General features: G+C 37.0%; 1 protein-coding gene across 4 annotated transcripts in view; it reads right to left on the reverse strand.

Annotated features, from left to right (window-relative positions):
• The window catches only part of FER (FER tyrosine kinase), a 304,478-nt gene that overhangs the window by 163,265 nt on the left and 113,963 nt on the right, over nt 1-27,250 (reverse strand). For 2 of the 4 annotated variants that reach the window (XM_079799477.1, XM_079799476.1), the window contains exons 11-13: nt 24,254-24,346; nt 11,184-11,387; nt 2,543-2,665 (exon numbers count right to left, since the gene is read on the reverse strand). In XM_079799477.1, coding sequence (XP_079655603.1) covers nt 2,543-2,665; nt 11,184-11,387; nt 24,254-24,346 — 420 coding nt within the window. The remainder of the gene's footprint in view (nt 1-2,542; nt 2,666-11,183; nt 11,388-24,253; nt 24,347-27,250) is intronic. The other 2 variants (XR_013815162.1, XM_079799478.1) reach the window with 2 other exon arrangements.

A 27,250-nucleotide genomic window follows, 5' to 3' on the forward strand; every position in this document is an offset into this window, starting at 1 on the left:
ATCTGAAAACCCAGTTGTATATGTCATTAACCTAACGTGGGTAAAAAGTATCTTCCTTACACTGAATTTTATTTCATACTAAGGTATACTGGAATTGAAGTTCATACTGTCACATGTCCAATTAAGTATACAAAACTCCTGTCACTTAAGTTCTGAAAATGTCAAAGTTGTCCTCTAAGTATATGGTTTGAGTATTTGGTGGTACCATTTACCGAGAAAGGAAGAACTAATTTTGGAGTTAAAGGTGATAAACTCAGTTTTAGGTGAAAGTTGAAAAATATTAGTTTTGGGAGATAAATAAATCCGAACTAGAAATATGAATCTGCAAGTTACGCCATGAGAATAGATCACCTTACCTAAAGAGCTCTTAAAATTCTGCAAGACTTAGCTATTATTCACTGATGGAAGAGAAAACACTGATAGACTTTTTTTTAATTGAAGAAAAAAAAGTGTGACAACTTGCTCCAGACTAAAGAAGAATTTTCGTCAGATTTTCTGCAATTAAAATGGAAAAGAGGAGGGAAGGGTAGGGATGGAAAAATATTACCAAAGAATGAGCCAATCTCATAATTCTAAATATTTGCAGAAAGGTCAATGCCTTTGCCACAGAATTAGTTTTTAGCAACTATCAAAATCTTCTGTGAGAGGAATTTTTTAAGCTCAGCTTGTGAGTAAAGACTGAATAATAAAATACAAGTACAAATATGCGCATTATGTTCTAGACCAGGGATGGGGAACCTTTTTTCTGCCAAGGGTCATTTGGATATTTGTAACATCATTCTCAAGCCATAGAAAATTTATCACCTTAAAAATTAGCCTGCTTTATTTGGTCAAACATTTAATTAAATCATACCTAATCCTTGGCAGGGCCAGAGCAAATAATTCTGCCTGCCTTATGTGGCCCAAGGGCCGGACGTTGCCCACCCTGTTCTAGACTATCAAAGGAAAGGATTATAATTGTCTTTTAAATTTTCTTAGCTCAATCTGGATTATACACTAGCATTCTTGGGAATATCACTTAGTTCATATTAAAAGTTACACCTACATATATAAAAATCAAATCAGCAAGTATTAACCTTTTATGCCTTCCCTAGTGTGGACGAAAGGGGCCACATGCTAACCTGCCAAGCTCAGGGAAGGCCTGCAAGGCGGTCTTGCAAACTCAAAGACCTAACTAAAGTAACCACAAAGAATGGTCTAAAATTAAACTTTAACTAAAAGCAGTTATGGTGGGTAGTCTCCTCCTAGGCCGGAATCTTCCCTGACAAGGTCAACCTTTACCTTAACTGAGCCTATCTATCTTTTTGTATCTATGATAACACATCCTTGAAATGTCTGGGTAACTTGTAACTTGCCTTTTTTCCAGACCCCTTGGGGCACAATCAAATGCACCTGGGCTCCCGGGACAGAGACCATAAATTCCTTCATTGTTACTGTTATCCTGTTAATTATTGACTGTTAACTATCCTGTATCCACCTAATTAAAAGAAGTAGTGTCTATCATTTTATTTTTTATCCAGTCCCAGAGGTTCCCCCTACTCCACTGCTTTGCTTTCTCCCACCTCTCTAATCTATCACCGATGGATTTCATGTAAGCCCCTACTCTCTTCCTTTGATTTCAATGTATAAAAATAGATGAAAAACTGCCATTCTCTGGAGCATTATCATAATCTGTTCAGATTCTGGGACCTGGGAGCTCACCTTGAAATGCGTCCTATTCCGCCCATCCAGGAGCTGCTTATTATCAAGGGAAGATGAACAACCTTGTGGCTGAAAGGAAACAATAGAGTCCTGGATGCCCCCTGCCCTATGCAAACCCCAGCCCACATGGCCTGTAATTTGTAACCATTCTTTTCTTTTGCCTACTTCCCCATGCAGTCTTCGTCCTTCCACCCAATATAGGTAGCTGGTTTATGTGGGGGTGCTGAGCAGATCTTCGTGGATGACCTACTGCTCTCCATACTGCCGACATATTGGAATAATGCTCATACTAGTATACGATTCCACCCTGTCTCTGCTTAATTGGCTCAGGGAGTGACAGGCAGCCTGGACCCATTGGTTGTCCAATTTCTCTGTACTTGAAAGGGAAGTTATCATTGACTACCTTTAAGAGGAGCAAAATACAGTTTTTAAAAGTTCCAATTCTTATATTGTAAACATAACAACCATAATTAAAATTCTAATTTATTCATGATTTATAGAAATTTTCCTTGACATCTTAGAATCTTTTATAAACTAAACCTTTGAAAGATTGAACCATATAAAGTGAAGAAAAATCTTAAGTCTTTCAAGAAAAGCTGAGGGTGGGGTGGGAGGGGAGCTAAAGACCATTTGTAACCTAGCAAACATTGAATAAAGAGGCAACCATCTGAAACAAAACCAAGGAAATTGCTCCAACTGTATTTGCACGAGTAGTAATCACAAAACCCTTTGTATCCAAACTTCTATTAAAAAGTCTAAGAACTTCATTTACTGTGGAAAATTTTAACCGACAAAGCATTCTTTATAAAAAGAAAACAAATGTGCATATATATACACCTACCTTAGCAATAGGATTCAGCAGAACAACACCTGATTTTTTCGTGATGACCTGTTTGGTTGTAAAGTGATGATCTATAAGTTGAGGAATGTTCGAAAAACCAGTGCCTTCAAATCGATACAAACTCTGGCGAAAAAACAATAAAGCAGAATAAATGTAAAGTCATTATTTCAACATGACTATATTCACTAATAAATTAAGTTACATTTAAGAAAAACTATTGTTGTACAATGTTAATACACTTACTACTGAGGTACACACTTAACAATGGGGTTAAGAGTAAACTATGTGAGGTAATGGATGTTAATTACCTTGATCTTGGTATTCATTCTACAATGTACCCTCTAAACACATGATTATATTTGTCAATTATTCCTCTATAAAGTAAATATACATATGTATATTGTTTCTCCCTTTGTCTTCCTTCAGTCTACTCTTAACACAGAAGCCAGGGGATCCTGTTGTATCATTCCATTACTTTACTCAAAATTCTTATCTCCTAGAACAGTGGTCGGCAAACCGCGGCTCACAAGCCACATGCGGCTCTTTGGCCCCTTGAGTGTTCTAACGCCACTTCTTCAAAATAGACTCGCCCATGCCGAAAACCGACTTCTGCACATGGGCCACGAAGTTTCAATCACACTGTACGTGCGTGCCCGCACGTGGTAGTTTGTGGAAGAGCCGCACTCAGGGGGCCAAAGAAACGCATGTGGCTCGTGAGCCACGGTTTGCGGACCACTGTCCTAGAATAAAAGCCAAAGTCTTTACCACAGTCTATACACTCTATATATTCTGTGCTCTATCATCTCTCTTACCTCATCTATTAACACTACCAATTACACCACAGCCACACTCATTTCCTTCTTGTTTTATAAATGCACTTACATACATTTATTTCTCAGGACATTTACATTTGCTGCTTGAACCAGTTCCTCAGATGGACATATGGGTAATGGCCCCCGTACTTAATGTCAGTCTCTCATCAAATGTTACCTTTTCAGTGAGGCCTACTCTAGCCACCTTACACAAATATTTAATATCCATTTTCTCATCCCAGCTACATTTTTTCCCTTTTCTCACTGAATTTTCCTGCTTAGAATTTATCACTACCTAACATCATATATATTTTGATTACCTATTCTGTTTAATTGTCTATCTCCTCCTCCTCTAAAAATAGAGCTCATGGGGTTATAAGATTTTACATTTATTTTGTTCATTGCAGTATCCCCATGGTCTATAACAGTGCCTGGCATATACTGCCTGGGTAAAAAAACATGTGTGACTGAATGAAATGAAATGCATAGAAAATGGTTGTCAAATTAAAGCAACAAGTAAGACAACTTAGAAATGAATACTAGAAAGTTCAATATCAAGTACAATGTTTAATAGAAAGCAATGACACAGAATGAAATTTCAAATCAGACACTAGCATCATAATGCCTTATATAAACTTCTAATATATCTCTTATAACTAGAGAAATAGTGAATAGAATAATGGGACTTTTCAGTTTCCTTTTCTTAATTTAGGAGTGTATCTAGTTTTCAATTTAAAGGCAGTATTCTGCCATTGACATAGTAATTGGGATGGGCCAATACAGTGAGTAATGCAAACAACAGTACTTCCTTCATGGACTGAAATAAGAAAGTGATACATAGGAATTATTTTTAAAAGCAATCACAGAATCAGTGAAGTTCTGAGTCTGAAGACAGTGCAAACCAATTAATTCACTTCCTTAAAGATAAAAATAAAGTAATTAATTTAAAAATGATGTTAAGACTGTGTGCTTATTAAGCAACTAAGCAGCCAAGAACAGTACAGACATTAAAACTCTTGAGGACTTGTTTCTTGATACACTCAAAATTCTGAATATTGCAATTGACCTTGTGCAGAGGTGTATAAATTTCTTATAGCTCAAATGACCTGAGGTTGGATTCACATACAGATGGGTTTTTCTGCATGCTTTAACAATAACATGACTCAGAGAATTCAGACTAACTTTTAAATAAGACTTCTCTTTGGAGCTAAGATTATTACTAATGATCTCTTATGTGAATTCCAAAAGAAGCAATAAAAAATAGTAAATTTCTACAAAGATCATTTTATTGTCAGTGTATGTTTTAAATATCACATAAAATGTCAATTAAAAAATAAGAAGTATGGCCCTGGCCAGTGTCCCTCAGTGGTTAAAATGTCAGACCCACACACCATTGAGTTGTGGGTTCAATTCCTGGTCAAATTCCACCCCAGGCCCAGTCGAGGTGAGTGGGGAAGGCAACTGATCGATGTGTCTCTCACATTGATGTTTTCCTGTCTTTTTATCTATCTCTCTCCCTCCCCCTTACACTCTCTCTAAAAAGAAATCAATGCAAAAAATATCCTTGGGTGAGGATTAACCAATAAATATATAGTGTATGACTCAATTTTTATAAAATAAAAATTATATAGATATAATTAAAATATATTTTTTAAATCTCAAAGAATATATATTGAACCCATATGGGGGTGTTATTGTGAAGCACACATTCCATGATACATATTTCTGAGTTTCCATCAAGAGTACATATTACTTCTGTTTTTAAAACATTTATTACAGCTAGAATTGTTCCTGAGTTATCACTGTGCAACTGAAGAATCAATCACACATATAGATGAAAAATACATAAAAATCAGATTTTGTTGCTGTATGTATTTCATAATAACAAGAGAATTGTTATTAAACAAGGAAGTCAAACAGAATAGAATAAGCACTCAAAAATGAGAAGGGGATTCAATGGATGTATAAGTTGCCTGAGTAGATCCCCTGAAACAAAATCAAGGATAAGCAGGCTTAAGGGGGAAAAAAATGAAAGGAAAAATAATTTCTGAAAAAGGCTGAGATGAATAAGCTGATTAAAAACAAGACTACAACACTTTTTTTTTGTAAAATACCTAAAAATGTAAGGCGTACACTTTAACTTTCTCAAATAAAAATAGCACACTGAGTAGTTACAAATAACGAATTAAACCAGTATACATGGAAGCATTTGAGGAATAATATTAATAAGGTTTGGTATGGCTTTTCCCAACTTTTATTAATTTTTCAGGTGGTGTCTCAAACTTAGCTTCCTTAACTTTCCCAGTTAAAAGTTTTCATAGCACTGTAAGCCTCCTCTCCAGACTGTAAGTAGGCTCCACCATTATATCTCTGGGCCTTAAGAATACTCACTCAATTAGTGTTTCCTGTAAATTAACATTGATAAGGTTTTGGGCACTGACTTATGAACCAGAAGGTCACATTTCGATTCCTGGTCAGGGCACATGCCCAGGTTGTGGGCTTGACCCCCAATAGGGGCTGTACAAGAGGCAGCTGATCAATGATTCTCTCTCATCATTAATGTTTATATCTTTCCCTCTCCCTTCATCTCTGAAATAAATATATATATATATATAAAGGCCTAAGCAACCAGACGAACAGTCCACTGGCCGCTATGACACGCACTGACCACCAGGGGGCACTCAATGCGGGAGCTGCCCCTTGATGGTCAGTGCGCTCCCACAGCCAACCTCCTGCAGATGGCCAACCTCCCACAGCCCCTCCCCCTGGCTGGCCCGCTCCAATCGCTGATTGGCTCCAATTGCTGGCCAGGCCAAGGGACCCCACCTGTGCACGATTTCGTGCACCAGGCCTCTAGTATATATAAAGGAATATACTGAGTGTGTGTGTGTGTGTGTGTGTGTGTGTGTGTGTGTAGTTTCCTAAGTCATGTATCAAAGAAAACCAGTGTCATTTTTACTTAAACGTACTGCTTGCCTTCTTTTGAGTCCTTGAATTGTTATAGTAGAATGGTTAAATAATCCCAAGTGTAACAATGTGATAAGGCCACACACTTGGAATTAACTGTTATCCAAACAAATTTTGGATTCCTACTTGCTTTCACTTAGTTTTCCAAAAGTCTCATGGTATGAATTTAAAGATAGTTCAAAGAGTCTAGAGATTGTGGCAACAAAACAAAGTAAATCTAACGAGTACATTTGGATACTAAATCTATCAGCTCAAAATGGACTGTAGCTTATGACAGAAATCCAATATCTGTTGAATGAATGCTGATTTAATACACTGAACTATCCCAAATTTCACATAGTAATTAGAACCTCCACTTTTGTGTTAATATTTTATTGGCCCATATCCCTACACCTTACATAATACTTGCTCAAATAGTATTTCCTGCATGGATGAATGAATGAATAAATGAATCCTATCCTATATAACAAAAGCCTAATATGCTAAGGTTCCAGTGGTCTATTCAACCAATCCAAGCATAATATGCTAATGATATGCTAAGGCTACTCAACCGCTCGCTATGATCTGCACTGACCACCAGGGGTCAGACAGTCGACCTGTCGACCAGTTGCTATGATGTGCACTGACCACCAGAGGGAAGACACTCCAGCCGATCGGGACTGAGCGAGACAGGTTGGACATGCCCTGGAACCCTCCTGTGGTCCCTCCTGCTGGCCAACCTCCTGGATCCCTCCCCGCACCCCAATCATACATCCCTTGGCCTGGCCTGCGCCCTCTCACAATCCGGGACCCCTCAGGGAATGTCAAAGAGCTGGTTTCAGCCCAATCCCACAGGCCAAGCCAAGGGACCCCATTGGTGCACGATTTTGTGCACCGGGCCTCTAGTGAATAAAAGATGTTATACCATTACATAGAGAATTGTTGCTGTTTTATTTTAAAATTTTTATTATGTTGTTATTTTTAATTTATCACCATATATTAATTCAAAATTTTTGGCTCAATCATTTTTCATTTGTATATTTAATATTTCTCAGTGAATAAGTTCTACTAATGTCTCACTTACTCAGTTTTAAGCTGAGAAGTAGGTTACACAATTTTTGGTTTCATCTCCTTACAATGCATATGTAAATTTCATGCATTTACTTTTTGCAGAAATGAATGTTTAGTAAATATGTGTCAGATAAAAAAATTAGCACTTTCCTATAATAGCATAAAAATTCTTTTGTTTTATCATGTTATTTTCTGTTTTATAATGTACAAAAGCAAAGATTTGATTAATATATGTTTACTTATCAAACAGAACAAAGGTATTTGAATCTGTATGAAAATCTATCAACATTTATGACCACAAATAAACAGTTTTAGGTAAAAACTCTAAATAGCATCTTACATCAAGCACCACAAATAGGCTAGTAACTATGGAATAGATCAGTAACACTAGAATTACACTTAAATTCAGATACTCTTAGATATGTTTATATATCTGGCTTTGTGAAATTAATATGTTTGGGCTTTGTGAAATTAATATGTTTGGTTACACTACAAGGTACAGTTCTTCCTGCTTGAACTAGCTAAAACAATAGATAATCTGTGCTAGCATAGTAAAAATGTAAAAATGGAAAGTATACATGTCCATCTTGTTAAATCATAATGACAGTTTCACACCATGTTGAGAAGTAACTGTGATATGCATTCAAAACCAAAGCTAAAATAATTGCTAGCCTAGACTTTGGTTGACAGAGGCAATATTACTAAAAATAACATTATTTGTGATCGATGAAGACCTCAAATCTAAATATAGGCATGCCTCAGAAATACTGCAGGTTTGGTTCCCAATCATCACAAAGTGAGTACATATATAAATTCTAAAACACTTTCTTACTATTTAAATTTCACAAATAAATCTCATAGAAACAAAAAAATCCTATATAATAAAGTGGTAATATGCAAATTGACCATCACTCCAACACATAAGATGGCCGCCCCCATGTGGTCAAAGATGGCAACCCCCATGTGGACACAAGATGGCCAGCAGGGGAGGGCAGAGGGCAGTTGAGAGGGGCCAGGCCTGCAAGGGAGGGCAGTTGGGGGCAACCAGGCTGGCAGGGGAGGACAGTTAGGGGTGACCAGGCCTGAAGGATAGGACAGTTAGGGGCGACCAGTCCTACAGGGGAGGGCAGTTGGGGAGACCAGACTGGCAAGGGAGGGCAGTTGGGGGCGACCAGGATGGCAAGGGAGGGAAGTTAGGAGTGACCGAGCCAGCAGGGGAGGACAGTTAGGGGTGACCAGTCCTGCAGGGGAAGGCAGTTGGGGGCGACCAGGCCTGCAGGGGAGGACAGTTAGAGGTGACCAGGCCAGCAGGGGAGGGCAGTAAGAGGCAATAGGGCAGGCAGGGAAGCAGTTAGGCGTTGATCAGTCTGGCAGGGGAGTGGTTAGGGGGTGATCAGGCTGGCAGGAGAGCAGTTGGAAAGGATAGTGAGAGGGATGTCCCAGATTGGAGAGGGTGCAGGCTGGGCAGAGGGACACCCCCCCTCCCCCATGCATGAATTTTGTGCCCTGGGCCTATAGTTAATTAATATTTCCAATTACATTAATATTTCTTACAAAGTCATAATTGTATTTTTTTGTCAACTAGAGTCATCAAATATTAGAAAAATTACCTAATATTTGCATAGCACTCCACACCTTGCAAAGTATATATTCACTAATTTGATTCTCATAATCACTGTCTAAGCTATTAACCCCATTATTTAGCAAAGACAGAGATTATAAAGTGAAAAACTGGGACTGGAATCCAAGTCTTCTAAGTCTGCTTTTTTCACCGATCCACTATTTGATACTTTTACATTCTCTAAAATCCCATAATTTTTATGTCTTCCTCTCTTAGGACTCCTATCCCCTCATTTATGTACAGCTTTTATAACTTATTACTAGATTATAAATTCCTTGATTAGAATATGACAGTCAATCATTAACTATCTGGTAATGTTCCCCCCCCCCCCTTTATCCACCCCTTCTAGGCAACAGGTATATGAGGAAGGAAACAGGATCATTTAAGCTCACAGAAGATTTACTTATGCATATGAAAAAGAATTAAAAACTCCGAAGTCTACATCACCTTCAAACTCCTATTTTCAACTGAGCTCAATATTATTTAATGAGTAGGAACTAAATAAAATTACAGTGGAAAACCCCTGAGGCATTTACAGAAATACAAGCACTTTCATCTTTAACAGAGATCTTTGAAAATGTCAATGACAGGAGAAAACCAAATAAAATTTACAAATGTGAACTTGTAGCAATGTCTTATTTTTAGAATATAGTATTATGCAGTTCAGTTTACTAGTAGTCACTTAAAAAATGGCATTGAAGACAAGTTATAATTTGTAAATAGACCTTTTTTGTTTCTAAGAATACTAATTTAAATTCCTAAAGTTACATTTAAACTAGAAGTGGTCATAAGAAAAATATTTCAGTCTTATTTAATGTATAACCTATATAAAAATAGTAAGTTTTAGAGCTTAGAATATAGAAGGAAACATTTATATAAATTACAGGTAGTTTATACTTTACCTATGATTTTTCCTCTACAATTCCTGTACCACTTAATAAATATTGCCAGCATGGTCACAGGTTGTAATAGGAAAGCTTATCTACATCCATTACAAAAGCATATACAAATTATAAGAATTTGACAAGAAAATACTACTAGAAGCAGAAAGTCAAATGTATGAAAGTAAGCAAATAGGATTATCAAGTTGAAGTGTGAATACTAGGCAAAATTAACAAATAAGGTGAAAATTATAATACAAACAAAACTGTATACACACATTTTGAATAATTATAAAGGCAGTGTTTATTAAAATACAATTCATTTTCAAATTGAAATATAGGCTGTTAAAGTGTGTATATGTTTTTTAGGGGACACCCTGTATAAATATCTCAATGCATCTATTTTAAGAACCCTTTTGAGTTCATCCAATGATAAAGGTTCAATCTATTGTCAAGTAATTAGTTTCACTCTAGTGACTGGACAAACACTGAAATTCTATAGACTGGCAGCTTGAAAACATGTTCCATTTGAAATAATGGAATGAAAAATGACAGAGGCAGCAATTCTTCATATGCCAAAAATATTAACATTTCTCAGTGGATAAAGTTAAACAAAACTTTGAGATTACCCTTCATCTGCTTACAGCTTAATAAAGAATGTATAAAACATAGTTTAGCAATGCTTAAATACATTTTAATAAAAGTATTAGAGCAATTAATGTTAATAGATCATCCTTTTAATTTTTATCAAATTTTATTTATGGTTTATTAATGCCGACAAGCAATAGTTTATACATAAAGGGGAAAAAACTTTAATCCTAAATGAATCAGAAAATCTGCTCAACTACCATTATCCCACTAATTAAGGGATTTTATTATCATTATTTAATACAATACTTCTTTAAAAATCTCTCGTAATACCACTTTTGAAAGCAATTTTATGGGCTTGTTTTAAGAGCATAAAATTCATAATTTAAAATCTCCAGGAAAAAAAATATTGATAATCACATTTTCTACTTTTAACTTAAAATGTTTTCAATGTTCAAATTTAACTCAAATATTTTAAATATTTGTGCATTTAAATTTAATTCAAATTTTTAACAACTTTTTAATTTACAATATTTTAAAGTACATATTTCTTTAATAAGATTAACATTTTAGTGAGTTTTGGAGCACTATATTTAAGGAATTCAGCAAAATCAAATTAAGTGCTAAACGCTGTTAACAGGCATTTATCAAAAACTATTCATCATTTTATTACCACCATGGACTACATCAGAATATACATATAAACTAAATTAGAAACGTACATCAACATATTGTATGATAAAGTGTCTCCTTTGTCCATCAGAAAATACAGAAAGGACATATTCACCAGGTTTCCCATGGCTCTCTCGCACCAAGAAGTCTCCTTGTTCTTTTAACAGATCTTGCGCTTCTATTCTGGGAATTGCACCATGGTACCACTCCTGTTCTGTCAGGGGCTTCTCAACTATGGACATCCTTTCAGAGAACTTGAGCAAATATTGGGGGGAAAAGAACACTAAATTAGAAAAAATAGCTATTTTTTCCAGTAAAATGTAAATCAACTGCAAGTACTTCTTACATATGTTCCTTCCTTTAATTGACCAATGAAAAGTTATACAATGAATCTAAAATTTTCATAATTTTTAAAGAAATATCTCATGGAATACTGCTGTTGAAGTTTAGCACAAATACATAGCCTTCAATATTTTAAGTTTATTTGTTTTTTCTACCTATCATACACAGCTATGCACAATATCAGCATCTGTAGTTAATAATATAATCTCCAATGTATCATAAAACAAATCCATATAATTTAAAATTTATCAACCAGAGAATTATGAAAAAGGGGGTATTATCAAAGAAATTTATCACAAAACATTTTTATTTAAATTATTTCTTTTTATGGAATTAGCTCTCAATTACACGGGCTGCGGAATGTCCATGTCATATGTGACGGGAGTGCTACCTACAGATTCATATGATGCAGCCCTGCTGCTGTGCCTTCCCATTCTTATCCGCATTCCCCTCACTTCCTTAACCATTACCTATGCCACATGGATGGATGGTCCTGATCCTGTACAGCGATGGTACATAAAACTTTAGGAGAAGTATCACTGCCAATGACCAACATGCAATTACAAACGTGGCAAAAACAAAGGAAGAACAGAAGCCATGAGCATGGCAGGAAAAGCAAATTATCCATTATTTTAGGAAGCCTAATGCTAAGACCAAATAGCAGAGATAACTAAGCTGATTATACTTCCTTGAAATGTTCCTAATGAATGATAGATAGAACCACATTTTATGATTACAAGTAAAAGTTGTTGGTTTTTAATCATCCATAAAAACTAAATGGCCCTATGTGAAAAGAATACTTTACAGGTAAGGAACAATAATGTGCACCAACTCTTAGGATTCTTGAAATACAATATCATAATGTCTTATTTAATTTATAAATTGGGAAAATTCTAATTAATAATAAATGAAAGGCAAATTTTCACACATAAGGTTTTTCAGGCTAATATTATAAACTGTATCTAGGGACAAAGTATGGTATCTTTGTGGTAATGAAAACTATCTTTAAAGACAGTCTTCACAGTTTTGTACCACTGAAGAGGCCAAACCTTATTGCTCAAAGTTTCATTTTATAGCATCCAAAACTCATCCTATTGATTTAAAAAAAAAAAAAAACTTGAAAAATCTCAAATAGACATCCAAGAAGAGTACACATTTGAGTTGCTATTTCAACCACTTATGACAGTTTATTCTTTAAATATATACATGGTGTAACTATACATGGAAATTTTTTGTAAACTAAATAAGCTTTTTCCTTTTCATACTAATCATGATATAGTATTTTCCAAAGTATTAAAATTATTTAAACCCAAAAGTGGGTTTAAAGCACAAATTATATAAAGAATAAGCCACAATTATAAGAGATACATATATACTAGTACATTTACATATGTAGATAGATTGCTTTTAAAAACAAATGTATAACCTACACAAAATGTTTATTAACAGTTTATAGTTCTTAAAGTAGGTATTTCTTTTCCAAGATTTTATCACAGTGCATCTCATAGCAAATACTAAATTTTTACTATAATTGAAATATTTCCAAGTCTCGCCTATGGTAAAAGTGTTTCAAATGTGTACTCTTCTTAGAAGTCTACTTGAGATTTTTCTTTTTACCTCTGAAAAAAAATCAATAAAATAAATTCAGTGTCAGTTCTTTACAAAGAACTTGTTTTCATCATTATCTCTCAAAAAGTCCACATAAAAGAAAAATATCACAAACAAGGATGTCATGTGCTAGATTTCTTGTCCTACTCAACCTATCTTCCCAAATTTGAAATACCCAGATTATTTATTAAGTAGATGGGCGTTTAAAGTACAAAAGCTCAACCAAAGGACTTGTGTGCTTGCATATGAGCCTAACCAGTGATCACGGACAACAGGGGGGTGGGGACATGCGTGGGGAGGGGTTTGGGATGGGAATGGGGGGGGAGGGGAATGAGGACAAATATGTGATACCTTAATCAATAAAGTAATTAAAAAATAAAAATAAAAAATAAAGTACAAAAGTTCAGCTAATCCTCTGAGAAACTCATTGAAGGTTGTGAGGTAAGAAATATATTTGGGGGCGAAAATCATCCTCAAAGAGTATTGAAGTCTGTTTTTAAAAACAAATGAATAGGAAGAAACTTGTATCGCTATTTCATTGCTATTCTCTGGGTTTATTAGCTGCTTCTGGGTAGGAAGGGAAACTCAGAGACCTGTTACTTCTCAGCCCCTAAACAATACCATTAAGAAATGTAGGTGGAAATTACTGCGTATTTGTGGATGCAGGGAAAGGTCAGACATGTCCCCTGTCTGGGTCTATCAGATATTTCAGGGACTTCTCTGGAAGCATTAAAAGGAAAATGTTTATTAATATCCTACCTAATAAAAGGGTAATATGCAAATTGACCACACCTTCGCTACGCCTAAGCCATACCCACCAGCCACGCCCACCAGCCAATCAGGGTGAGTATGCAAATAAACTCAACCAAGATAGCTACAGCCACAGAGAGCAAGGTTTCCCAGGCAACGAAGGAAGCCAAGCTTTCTGCCTGCCCTTACTAGGCCTAAGCCTCCACTCAAGCTACAAAGTTTCAATTATAGAAGGTAAACAAATATTAACAGAAATGGCGGCAGCCATGGAGCTGGAGAGAGCAGGCCAGGGTTGCCTCCGGCAACGGAGAAAGCAAAGCTTTCTGCACACCCTGGCCAGGCCCAGGCCTCTGCTTAAGGCTACAAAGTTTCAATTATAACCCCAACAGAAATGGCTGCCGGCCACGGAGCAAGCAGGAGGCTTGGCTCCACTACAGGCTACAAAGTTTCAATTGTAGAAGGTAAATAAATTCCAGATACCAGGGCCTCCTCTTGGGTCGCCAGGGGGCGTGGCTGGCCTGCAAACCACCACAGGCCCTTTGCTCAGGCCGCCCCACGCCCCAAGGGAACCCCCATCCTGATCCAGGACACCCTTCAGGGCAAACCAGCTGGCCCCCACCCCTGCACCAGGCCTCTAAGCTATCTAATAAAAGAGTAATATGCAGATTGACCATCACTCCAACACACAATATGGATGCCCCATGTGGACACAAGATGGCCACCACAAGATGGCCAGCAGGGGAGGGCAGTTGGGAGGCACCAGGCCTGCAAGGGAGGGCAGTTGAGAGGGACCCAGGCCTGCAAGGGAGGGAAGTTGGAGGCGATCAACCCTGCAGGGGAGGGCAGTTAGGGGTGACCAGGCCGGCAGAGGAGGGAAGTTGGGGGCAAACAGGCTGGCAGGGGAGCAGTTAGGCATCAATCAGGCTGGCAGTGGAGTGGTTAGAGGGTGATCAGGCTGGCAGGCAGAGCGGTTAGGGGCAATCAGGAAGGCAGGCAGGCGAGCAGTTGGGAGCCAGCAGTCCTGGATTGTGAGAGGGATGTCCGACTGCCCTAAACGGGCAGATTGGAGGGGTCCCAGATTGGAGAGGGTACAGGCTGGGCTGAGGGACACACCCCCTCTCCGTGCACGAATTTTGTACAACGGGCCTCTAGTGACTTTAATAAAATTCCAATGTAATTTTGCAGGCTCCATAGAATGTATGATGTAGAATGTATCAGCAACAACATCCAACATCCTAAGAGCTATCATAATTACTCATTACCTCAAATGTCACATCTTTCTAAGCCTCAGTGGAAAAATAATTTTTCCCTCTTGATAGGTTACCTAAGTTTTTGCCAGAGATATAGTGGAGGGGAAGCCTTTTTAAAAAAATACTTTTTTAGTAATTTTTTTAGAGAGAGAGGAAGGGAGATGGATAGAGAGATAGAAACATCAATGAGAGAGAAACATCATCAATTGGCTGCCTCCTGCACGTCCCCTACTGGGGATGAAGCCTGCAGCCCAGGCATATATCCTGAGCAGGAATCGAACATGACCTCCTGGCTCAACAATGAGTCACATCAGCCATGCTCAGTATCAGTTTAACATGATCTGGGTCACTTGTTTTAATCATTTGAGCAAAAATATAAAATAATAGATTTGCTCCCTATGCAGTTAATTTATAAAAAATAAAGCCTGTCTTCAAAATTACAAGTGATAATGCTAATGATTCAAAAGTTGCAAGTTTGAGCAGATTATTCCATCTTCCTAAACATGCCTGACTGTACAGGAAAATTCAATGTGGGTATAGCAATAATATGATGCAAAAAAATTGTATTTTCTCTGTTGTTTTTCTAAATCTTAGTGCCTAGGCAGAAAAAAAAAGGGTTGGTTGTAATTTTAGACTTTAAGAATAAAAGAAAACAACTAAGGTTTAAAATATAAAATATTCAACCTGAACTAAATAGCATGCCTTATTAGAAGGGATAAAAAGTTGCTTTGCTAGACTTGAAGGAGAACTCTAAAAAATATAAGCAGTTTATCATGTTATGCATAAAAAATTACAGTGCCCTATGACAACGGTAAAAGCCAAGCATTATGATGCTAACATTATAACAAATGTACAAGTTAAACATAGCTGAATTACAATTATCTAATTTTCTAAAAAAGAAGCAACCAAGCAAATCATATTGAATATATTATTCTATATAATGGAAGCATATCTTTACTTTCCAATATTTTTACTTCCTAAACTCTTACAAAGTAATTCAAAAATAAAAACCCTATATGCAAATAGAGTATAGAAAATATGAATTTTAAGAAGACAAGAGTTAAATATTCTTCTGATGTCTAAAACAACAATTATTTGGACCAAAATATGCTTTATTCTAAAATATTTAGAATATTTTTAAATGTTTTAAAGAACATTTTTCAAAGAGTGCTGCTATTAGAAGGGTGTTAATATATAACTACAGCACATACAAGAGGCTGTAAGGTGGAGGCCAAAGTTGTTCACTCAACCACATATTAAAGAACTTCTCCAATAAAAAGATGGCTCTGGAGAAGCACCATATTCTTGAAAGGACTACAACAGATCTCATTAAAAATAATGTGATTTAAAAGACTTCCAACAGAGCCTTAACCTGTGTGGCTCAGTTGATTGGAGTATTGTCCCATGCACTAAGTGGTCACGGGTTCATTTCCATGTCAGGGCACATACACAGGTTGCAGGTTCAACCCCCAGTCAGGAGGCAACTGGTCAATGTTTCTCTCTCTCCCTCTCCCTTTCTCTCTCTCTAAAATCAATAAAAACATATCCTAGGGTGAGGATTTAAAAAAAAAAAAAGTATTTCCAATGGAAATGGACCCTTATGATTGCCAGTAGGCTTTCAGATTATGCAATTAACCCTATCTAACACCTTTTGCCTTGACTTCAAAAGCAGACTCTGAGAAATAGTTCTCAGAGCAAAATTATAAGTTCCTGCAGCCTGGGACGATGCTGCATGTGGAACAGGCCTCAGAGCCCAGAGGTACTCATAGGTTATTTAAGATGTTTAGTAAATTGACCATATGCCTAGAGCTGATATAACATATTGAAAATACTACTCTGATCATGACAATAAATATTAAACATCTACCATCAGATACTATATGCAGTTAATGCTAAATTCATCTATGAGCTAATTCTCTGACAATCTTCCTTCCATCAAAACTACTAATTGAAGTGATCTGTTAGACTGGCTTCAAAGCTCTACATTTTAGCCACACTGTTTAGAACACTAAAATAAATAGAGATGACAAGTCTAATGGGAATATTATTATGACAAATTCTACTTTCATGTTCCTAGATGTAAGGCAAGTAATTGCTTTATTTTTATCTAAAATTTCACTTTAAAATTCCAATCGTTGTTTCATGGTTACATCGCCATCTCCATTTAAGTATGTTCAATTGAGTAGAGACACTGTTGTTGCTTTTTTCTAATATTTTAAATTAAATATGCTTCCACATCCAAAAGATTACATTTGGACCTCTGCCTCATACCATGTATAAAAATTAACATATAATGGATCAAAGACCTACATGTAAGGGCTAAAACTATAAAATTCTCAGAAGGAAACAAGGGTAAAAATCTGCATGATCTTGGATTTGCATGGGGTTGTTGTTGTTTTTTTAATATGACACCAAAAGCATGTTCCAGTAAAGAAAAATTAATAAATTTAACTTTGTCAAAAGTAAAAATCAAGTAAGTGCAAAAATAATCCACAAAATGAAAAAAGCATTTTCAAATTATATATCTGAAAAGGGACTTCTGTGCAAAATATATAAAGAACCCTATAACTCCACAATAAAAAAGTAACCCATTTAAAAATGTGCAAAGGAAATAGTCATATCTCCAAAGAATATATACAAGTGGCCAGTAAGCATATAAAAAGATGCTCAACATCATTAGTACTCAGAAAAAAGGCAAATAAAAGCTATAATAACGTACTACTTCTTACCCACGAGGATGCCTACAATTTTGTTTTTTTTAATAGGAAGTAAGTGTTGATGAGATTGTGGAGAAATTGCTGGTGAGAAAGTAAAATGATGCAATCACTATGAAAAACAGTTTGGCAGTTCCTCAAAAACTTAAACAGAGAATTGCCATATAACCTAGATATAGATATAATTGAGAAAAATAAAAACATACGTTCATGTAAAAGATGACTACAGCATTATTCATAATATTAGCTAAAAAGTGGAAACAACCCAAATATCTATCATCTGGTGAGTGGATAAAATATATGTGATAAATCCATACAATGGAACATTATCCTATATAATAAAAGCCTAATATGCTAAGTGTCCAGTTATCCATTCAGCCAATCAAAGTATAATATGCTAATGATATGACAAGGCCGCTCAACCACTCATTATGACACACACTGACCACCAGGGACAGATGCTCAATGCAGGACTGCCCCCTGGTGGTCAGTGCGCTCCCACAGGGGGAGAGCCACTCAGCCAGAAGCCGGACTCAGCCAGAAACCGCTCCTGCCTCCATAGCAGCGCTAAGCCATCAGTCGAACATCCCTCGAGGGCTCCCAGACTGCAAGAGGGCACAGAATTTTGTGCATCGGGCCTCTAGTTCAGTTATAATAAAGATTAACCTTTAAACTATTACACCAACTGAACAAAAATAGACAAAAAAGGTAATATATTATATAATTCTATTTATGTGAAATATCCAGATTAGGCAAATCCATGGAGATCAAAAGTAGATTAGTGAATGCCAGAAAATGGGAAAGGGGGAGGGGAACTGATATTAATAGGTATGAAGTATCTTACTGGCGACATTGAAGTATTCTGCAAGTACAGACAGTCCTCAGGTTACATCGGACTCGACATACGTCGTTTCATGGTTACATCACCATCTCCATTTATAAAAATAAAAAGTTCCAGAGAAACCAAGATGGCAGCATAGGTAAACACCTAAACTGCTGCCCCACACAATAATTTCAAAACTACAACTAAAAGACAAAACAGACACCATCCAGAACCACAGGAAAGTTGGCTAAGTGGAAATACTAGAAGGAAAGAGGAAAGCACATTGAGACTCAGAGGAGCGGCAAAAGGCTGAGATTTGAGACTTTAAAATCATACCCATACAGAGAAACCAAGATGGTAGCATAGGTAAACACCTAGACTGCTGCCTCGCACAACAATTTCAAAACTACAACTAAAAGACAAAACAGATATCATCCAGAACCACAGGAAGGCTGGCTGAGTGGAAATTCTACAACCAGAAGGAAAGAGAAAAACACACTGAGACTCAGAGGAACTGCGGAAGGCAGAGGTACCGAGGCGCGCATGGGGAGAGGGCAGGCAACTGAGTATAGGGCTAACTTTCTCAAGCAGGAGGGAGACAAAAGCTTCCAACAGCACTGAACTCCAGTTCTGGGCGAGACTCTGGGGACCCAGATTCATTCAGGGAGAAACTGGACTGTCTGGCAGTGGGTGGAACTCAAGGGCAGCTTTCTCTCGGAGGTGCTTGCAGTGATTACCACGGGACACTGAGACACTAGGGCCTATTAGGGCAGGGCTGATGGGAAACCAATGCTGTCTGCTCAACCCTGAGACTCCACCCCATTCAAGCTGAGCACAGAGGCTTTTGCAAGCCTTGTCTCATAAGGCTGTCTCCAGCACAGAAGTTCTCCCAGCGTAGACACAGCTGATCCTCACAGCCAATTGGCCTGGAGGTCAATCCCTCCAAGTGATAACAACAATCAAGACTTAACTACAACAAGACTGTGCACACAGCCCACAAAGGGGTGCACCAAGAGTGTCCACCTCAGGTAACTAGGGATGCTGAGCCACTGGGCCCCATAGGACACCTAGCACACAAAGCCACTCTATAAACTCAGAGAAGCAGCCAAAATGCAGAGACAAAGAACGAGGTCACAAATGAAAGAAATGGAGTAAAGCAAACGACTGGATATAGAGTTCAAAACCATGGTTATAAGGTTTTTCAAGAATTTTCTAGAAAAGGCCGATAAATTTAGTGAGACCCTTGAGGATATGAAAAAGGACCAACTAGAAATTAAGCATACACTGACTGAAATAAAAAATATTATACAGAGATCTAACAGCAGACTAGAGGATCGCAAGAATCAAGTCAAAGATTTGAAATACAAAGAAGCAAAAAACATTCAACCAGAAAAGCAAAAAGAAAAAATAATCCAAAAATATGAAGATAGTGTAAGGAGCCTCTAGGACAACTTCAAGCGTACCAATATCCGAATTATGGGGGTGCCAGAAGAAGAGAGAGAGTAAGATATTGAAAACCTACTTGAAGAAATAATGACAGAAAACTTCCCCCACCTGGTGAAAGAAACAGACTTACAAGTTCAGGAAGCGCACAGAACCCCAAACAAAAGGAATCCAAAGGGGACCACACCAAGACACATCATAATTAAAATGCCAAGAGCAAAAGACAAAGAGAGAATATTAAAAGCAGCAAGAGAAAAACAGTTAGTTACCTACAAGGGAGCACCCATACGACTGTCAGCTGATTTCTCAACAGAAACTATGCAGGCCAGAAGGGAGTGGCAAGAAACATTCAAAGTGATGAATAGCAAGAACCTACAACCAAAATTACTCTACCCAGCAAAGCTATCATTCAGAATTAAAGGTCAGATAAAGAGCTTCACAGATAAGAAAAAACTAAAGGAGTTCATCACCACCAAACCAGTATTATATGAAATGCTGAAAGGTATTCTTGAAGAAGAGCAAGAAGAATAAAAAGGTAAAGATAAAAATTATGAACAACAAATACATATCTATCAACAAATGAATCTAAAAATCAAGTAAATAAAAAAATCTGATGAACAGAATAAACTGGTGAATATAATAGAATCAGGGGCATAGAAAGGGAGTGGACTGACAATTCTCGGGGGGAAAGAGGTTGTGGGGGTGCAGGAAGAGACTGGACAAAAATCGTACACCTATGGAGGAGGACAGTGTGGGGAGGTAAGCGCAGAGGATGGGGTTGGCACCGGGTGGAGGGGAGCTATGGGGGAAAAAGGAGGAACAATTGTAATAATCTGAACAATAAAGATTTATTAAATTTTTTTAAAAATTTCCGTCATTTCGACGTATATACATAGGTACTTTTAAGTATTTTATTATTTATTTACCACAAGTAAAGGTCAGGAATTTTTATCTTTCTTTTAATTTTTTTTACTGTTTCGCTTCATTACTGCTGTATATGTGCTCCATGTGAGTGTTGTAGGTGCTTATGTAGGTGGGTTCCGACTTACGGGGAAAATTGCGTTACGTCGCTCTGCAGGAACAGATCTCTGACGCAACCCGAGGACCTACTGTAGTGATGATGGTGCACAATGCAGTGAGTAAACTAAGAACTATTAAGTGTACACTTTAAAATGGTGAATTCTACATTGTGTGAAGTATATCAGCATAATATATTTTAAATATGGTTAACTATGCAATGTTGCAAAGTTTTTATAGAGAAAAAACATGTATAGTTATTAAAATTTTCCCTTCTATTTTAGTTTTACCAAATTAGAATATTCTAAAAAATACTATATTACATCAGAAAAATTTTTAATTATGATTAAGTAGTGCCTAAATTGTTATACATCTTAGATTATCATGCTTAGCACCTAAAACCTTCACATTCACATTAAGACTCAAGACCTCAGTTACCTATGTATTTGAGGACAACATCTCCTTCTCTAAATAAGTAGGATACATAATGCCTTAGAGAAATAGCTGTGTACATTTATTCTTAGTGTAACACAGTGTCATAAACCAGGCTGCCTCAATCAAATGTGAGCACGGAGCCTTCAGGAAGTGAACATTCCCAAGAATTCTCAAATTCAGAGGAAACACTTTCTTAGAAGCAATGGGCATTTCATGGATTCAAGGATGTTGATAGTTTATTTTAAAAACCATACCACAATGTATGCCTAAATGAAGTACATGTTTTGTGGGAAAGGCATTTTCATTCATTTCAGGAAAAGGCAGTTTGTAAACACCAAGGGTTTACCAATATCAATCACTGTCAATTTAATAATTTTACTTGAAAATAAGGTAAAGATCTTTGTAAATGGAGAAAATAACATGTAAACACCTTCAGATATTTTAAAACTTATGGTTTATACCATTAATTCATTAAGATTGTGCATAATACACCCAACATACTTTTAAGATAGCATCCCTATATAACTCCATCATAATGAGTTAACTCAATTTTTCTGTTTCTAGATGTAAATTAGTATATCTTAAAAGACAAAACCTCTTTCATCTTCTGTTCAACCCTGATTTAGAGCCAAAAACTGATGTTCCTATAACTATGAACTTCAAAGCAATATACATAATGTGAAGTCTCAGAAGCCACTGTTGCATCCTAGACACCTGTCTTGAGGGCACAAGGTTCTTAGCATCCTAGGTTGTCGGGAAAACAAACATGTGGAATATTGGCCCATTTCCACAATCATAAATTCTTATTTTTCTGTCACTCGCTAAATTTCTAAAGCTCTAAATTCAAATCTCCTACCTTTACATTGAGAATCAAGCAGAAGGAAACCCTGAGTTTATAATGGGTCTTGGTTTTCAACTATTTAAAACATTTTACTCAAGTCAAGCTTGATCTTACAGCACATAAAAAGGAAAATTTGGGGCAGGAGGACACCTTTTATAAATTAGATCACCATTAAACAGCTGGCACAAAGGCCTCTGATTTAAGTGAAATAAAGGTGAGTTAATGACAACTTAACTATGCCATTTAGTTCATGGACTTGTTAAATAATTTTATGAAAAGCTAACAGTTATTGGAACATTTCTTTTCAAAATCTATTTTTTTCTTCTTTAAAACTTTTGAAATATTTCATCTCAATAACTTTTTCCTCAAATAAAAAATTTTGCAAAACTATATCTAGAGCCCTAACCGGTTTGGCTCAGTTGATTAAGCGTCGGCCTGCGGTCCCCAGGTTTGATTCTGGTCAAGGGCATGTACCTTGGTTGCGGGCACATTCCCCAGTAGGGGGTGTGCAGGAGGCAGCTGATTGATGTTTCTCTCTCATCCATGTTTCTAACTCTCTCTCCCTCTCCCTTCCTCTCTGTAAAAAATCAATAAAACATATTTTTTTAAAAAAAACTATCTCTAGAACTTGTCATAAATTCTTAATCAAATCTCCTATACTTATTTTGATGACAAATCATAATAAATCAAGTGCTAGGAACTACTACTTGTCTGTAAAACTGTCGAACAATTACTTAAGAAAATAAGGGTAGTTGAAATAGGCCTTGACAGTGACTTACTCTATCATGTTGCTTTTACTTATAATTATTTTTATTTTCATTTGCTATGTGATGCCATATGAGATGGTCTGCAATAGTTCACAGCTCCCTCCCTATTCCCACAGAACTTCTGTGTACAGGAAGTGACAATGGCAACATCAAAGGGTGAAATATAAGTAGAAAATCTCTTTTATACAAAAATATAATTTTATTATTTTTTGTTAAAATACCTAACTGACTTACTTTTCATATAAAAGATTATTGTTGGGGTAAATACTTACGGGAACATGTTTCACATACTCAAAAGGAATTATAGCAAACAAATCCAAAATATGAATGGAAATTTAAGTAATCTATGTTTAGGAAATAATTTCTTTTTCTAAATAAAACTACATCACATTGTCTTAAAAAATAAATTTTAAAAGGTAAGAAATAATATTAAGATATTATTAGGTAGAAACTTAAAGAGATGGGGAAAGCATATAATTACTTACATTGAATATTGTTGTGTTGGCCAGCATTCAATAAGATACAATTGTAAGGCTTTATTGTTAATAAAACATGGCTAGAAAAATTAAGTTTTACAGGTAATGAAGTGAAAAATATACTTTGGAGTTTTACTATATAAAGGGGATAAGAATATTTTTTATCTTGTTTGGCTATAGCCACTATTACTAAAGATAACTAATGTTCTATGCACCATTGTAATATGCCACACCCAAATTTCAAACCGATTTCAATTTTATAATTAATGTTCTAAAAATTATGAACACACATATAAAATGATACATGTAAAAGTTCATATGTAATAATCTGTATTATAAAAATGTTTCACTGAAAAAGAGATCTGTTTATACTATTCTTCTAACCAAGTACAAAAGTTCATAAAATATTGCCTGTAATATTTATTTGTAGTACAGGAAATCTATAATACAAGTTTATTTCTTTCCTCCCTACATCAATGTTACATAGGGTTTTATTATATACATGTATGCACAGACTCAGATACATACAAAAAGTTAAATTATGTACTTACTTTTCCATTTGTAAGGAAAGATATACATATGATATTCATTGGTATATCAGAAAGAACTAGACAATGACTATTTTCAGTAGCACATAGAATTCATCCTACTTACTGTTGAAGAGCCGAATGCAGATTTTGGAGACCTAATTATTCCAGCAATTGAATGACGAAAAGACTCAAGTTTGGATACCCTCTCCTTCCTTTCCTGAAGAGATTAAAAAAGAAGCTTTCAGCAATAGTAAACATCCAATATACATACACAGTGATGCTAAATATTAAGGTATTTATTCATAGTTCATGTCCCTCCACCATGTCTTCCAATAAAATAAAATGTAAATTTCCTAACATTAAAGATTACAAATAACAAAATGCATATAGACTCTATAGCATTTTACTTTCCTGTTCCCTCAATAAATGTTGATTAGGGTAAAATAAAAAGGAAATAGAATTTTTGTTCATTCATAAGATGAACAAAACTAAGAAATACAAAGGAAATTGATGGCAAACCAAATATTAACTGAGAGAGATACAAGGTAGAAAGAACCAGTCTCACACAAGATTCAGATACCACTGTAGTCGTGAGGGATTTTCAAGGAAAACAAATAGTAGGGGAAAAACAGGAGGAGAATTACATAGAACACATTTTTAGACAGTGAATCCCACTTAAGTAGCTGGAAAGTTTCCCAAAGGTTTACATGATGATGATGACAACAACAACTACAACAATGATGACAACAGAGGAGGAGAAAATCAAATGAGGAGGTAGTGGCAGAACGACCAAGAAGGCAAGTCCATTCAGATTGCTATTTGCCATAGAATGTATACTTCTGAGTATCATACACAACAGTTGAAGGAAACTTTTCTTTAAGATTTCAAATCTGTAAATTCATTCTTACAAATGCAAGTGAATGAGGTAAGTGAAAGAGTAGAAGAGAAAGAAAATAAACAAATGAAAAGTAGAAGGTAAAAAAAAAGAACAATGGAAAGCATGTGTGAGCATTTATAATGGAAGCATCAATAATGACTGCATTTCTGCTGAAACTGGTTTGGCTCAGTGGATAGAGCGTCAGTCTGCGGACTGAAAGGTCCCAGGTTTGATTCCAGTCAAGCTCATGTACATTGGTTGCGGGCACATCCCTGGTGGGGGATGTGCAGGAGGCAGCTGGTCGATGTTTCTCTCTCATCGATGTTTCTAGCTCTCTATCCCTCTCCCTTCCTCTCTGTAAAAAATCAATAAAATATATATTTTTTAAAATCCTATCTAATAATAGAGTAAAATGTAAATTACCATCACTCCGCTACACCCACGATTGGGCGGTGGGAGGCTGGGGGGCGGGACTCGGGGTGGCCTATCCGGCCATTGAGAGGCACGGATCCTCTGCCACTGAGGGGGGCGGAACTCCCGCCCCCTGCGACTCTCAACGGCCAGATCGAGGCCAGATCCGCGGCCGCTGAGGGGGCCTGCGCGGACACCTAGCTGCGCCTCTCAACGGCAGGGTAGCCATGTGTCCGTGGCAGCCCCCCTCCGCGGCCGTTGAGAGGCGCAGGGGGTGGGAGTCCCGCCCCCTGCGCCTCTCAACAGCAGGGTAGCCCCCCTCAGTGGCCACGGACCATCAAAAGCGTGGGAGCTGGGTGCCTATCCGCTCAGGCACCCAGCTCCCCGCGATCAAAAGCAAAAGTGTGGCAGCTGGATGCCTTTCCGCTCAAGCACCAGGCCTTTCAGAAGCCTCCGCCACGCCGTAGGCTTCTGAAAGGCCTGGTGCACCAGCGATCGAAAGTGAAAGCGTGGCAGCTGGATGCCTTTCCGCTCAGACACCAGGCCTTTCAGAAGCCTCCGCAGCGCTGGAGGCTTCTGAAAGGCCTGGTGCACTAGCAGACAGGCACCCAGCTCCCCGTGATCAAAAGCAAAAGCGTGTAGGGGACCCTACACGTGCATGATTCAATCATGCACTGGGCCTCTAGTAAAATAATAAAATAATGACTGCATTTCAATTGCTTCTCAGCAGCAGACAAAAGAAGAAGATATACTATTGCCAACTACTATATTTCCATGTCTTTCATCCATAGTGATGGTCAGTGTTACTTGTCAGTGGGAAATAACTACAGCAGGCCACAACTAACATATTTTGTTTCCTATGTCTCCGACACCTAGTATATGTCTCCGACACCTAGTATATGTCTCAGAGACATTTTGGCCATATGCTACAGACTCAAACTCAAATCTGAAATTCAACTTTTGTCTCCCCATTTACCTACTTTTATTGTATTTACCTTTCATTCTAACAGTTACAATACTAATAGTTCTTATTATTCTACTAATATATGCATATTAATAATTTTAAATAATCTTATGATAATCTAACAGAATAGATCTCAACATCTTTTTCATCAATATTACTTATATAACTTGCAATCCAGGACTGCTGGCACCTAACCACTCGTCTGCCTGCCTGCCTGATCACCCCTAACTGCCTCTGCCTGCCAACTTGATCGCCCCCTACTGCCCTCCCCTGCTGGCCTGATCGCCCCTAACTGCCTCTGCCTCAGCCCCTGCCACCGTGGCTTTGTCCAGAATGACGTCCGGAAGATGTCCAGTCTAATTAGCATATTACCCTTTTATAGTATAGATAATCAAAGGCAAATAGAGTTTATAAAACATTTTAACTAGTATCAGCTCACATGGTGCCCTGATATTTGTATTTCTACAAATAAGACATGAGATTCATTGGCCAAAGCTCCACTATATAGAGTAGTACATATCTGCTTTAAATAATAGTCTACTTAATAATACATCATGCTGAGCTAAATTCACTGACAGGCTGATTTTTGTATCAATGAATTAAATAGGTACTTTAAAAAAATTAAGTTAATATTTAAAAGCTTCCTTTAAATACATAAATACAGTATCTAACTCTGCCCGTTGGCCTGCCAGAGCTGGTAATGATACACTTATTATACCCTCCTCAACTAAAGAACTTTCTCTAGATTAAGGAGACAGGGATTCATTATGACAAAGGACAGCCCTTCAGAGTCGACATAGTTGGGGGCCAGTGGAGGGGGAAAGAGAAGCAATGTTATAAAATAATACCTTCTGTTATGAAATAATATT

The sequence above is a fragment of the Cnephaeus nilssonii genome (genome assembly GCF_951640355.1).
Source record: "Cnephaeus nilssonii genome assembly, chromosome: 2".
Classification (NCBI taxonomy): Eukaryota; Metazoa; Chordata; class Mammalia; order Chiroptera; family Vespertilionidae; genus Cnephaeus; species Cnephaeus nilssonii.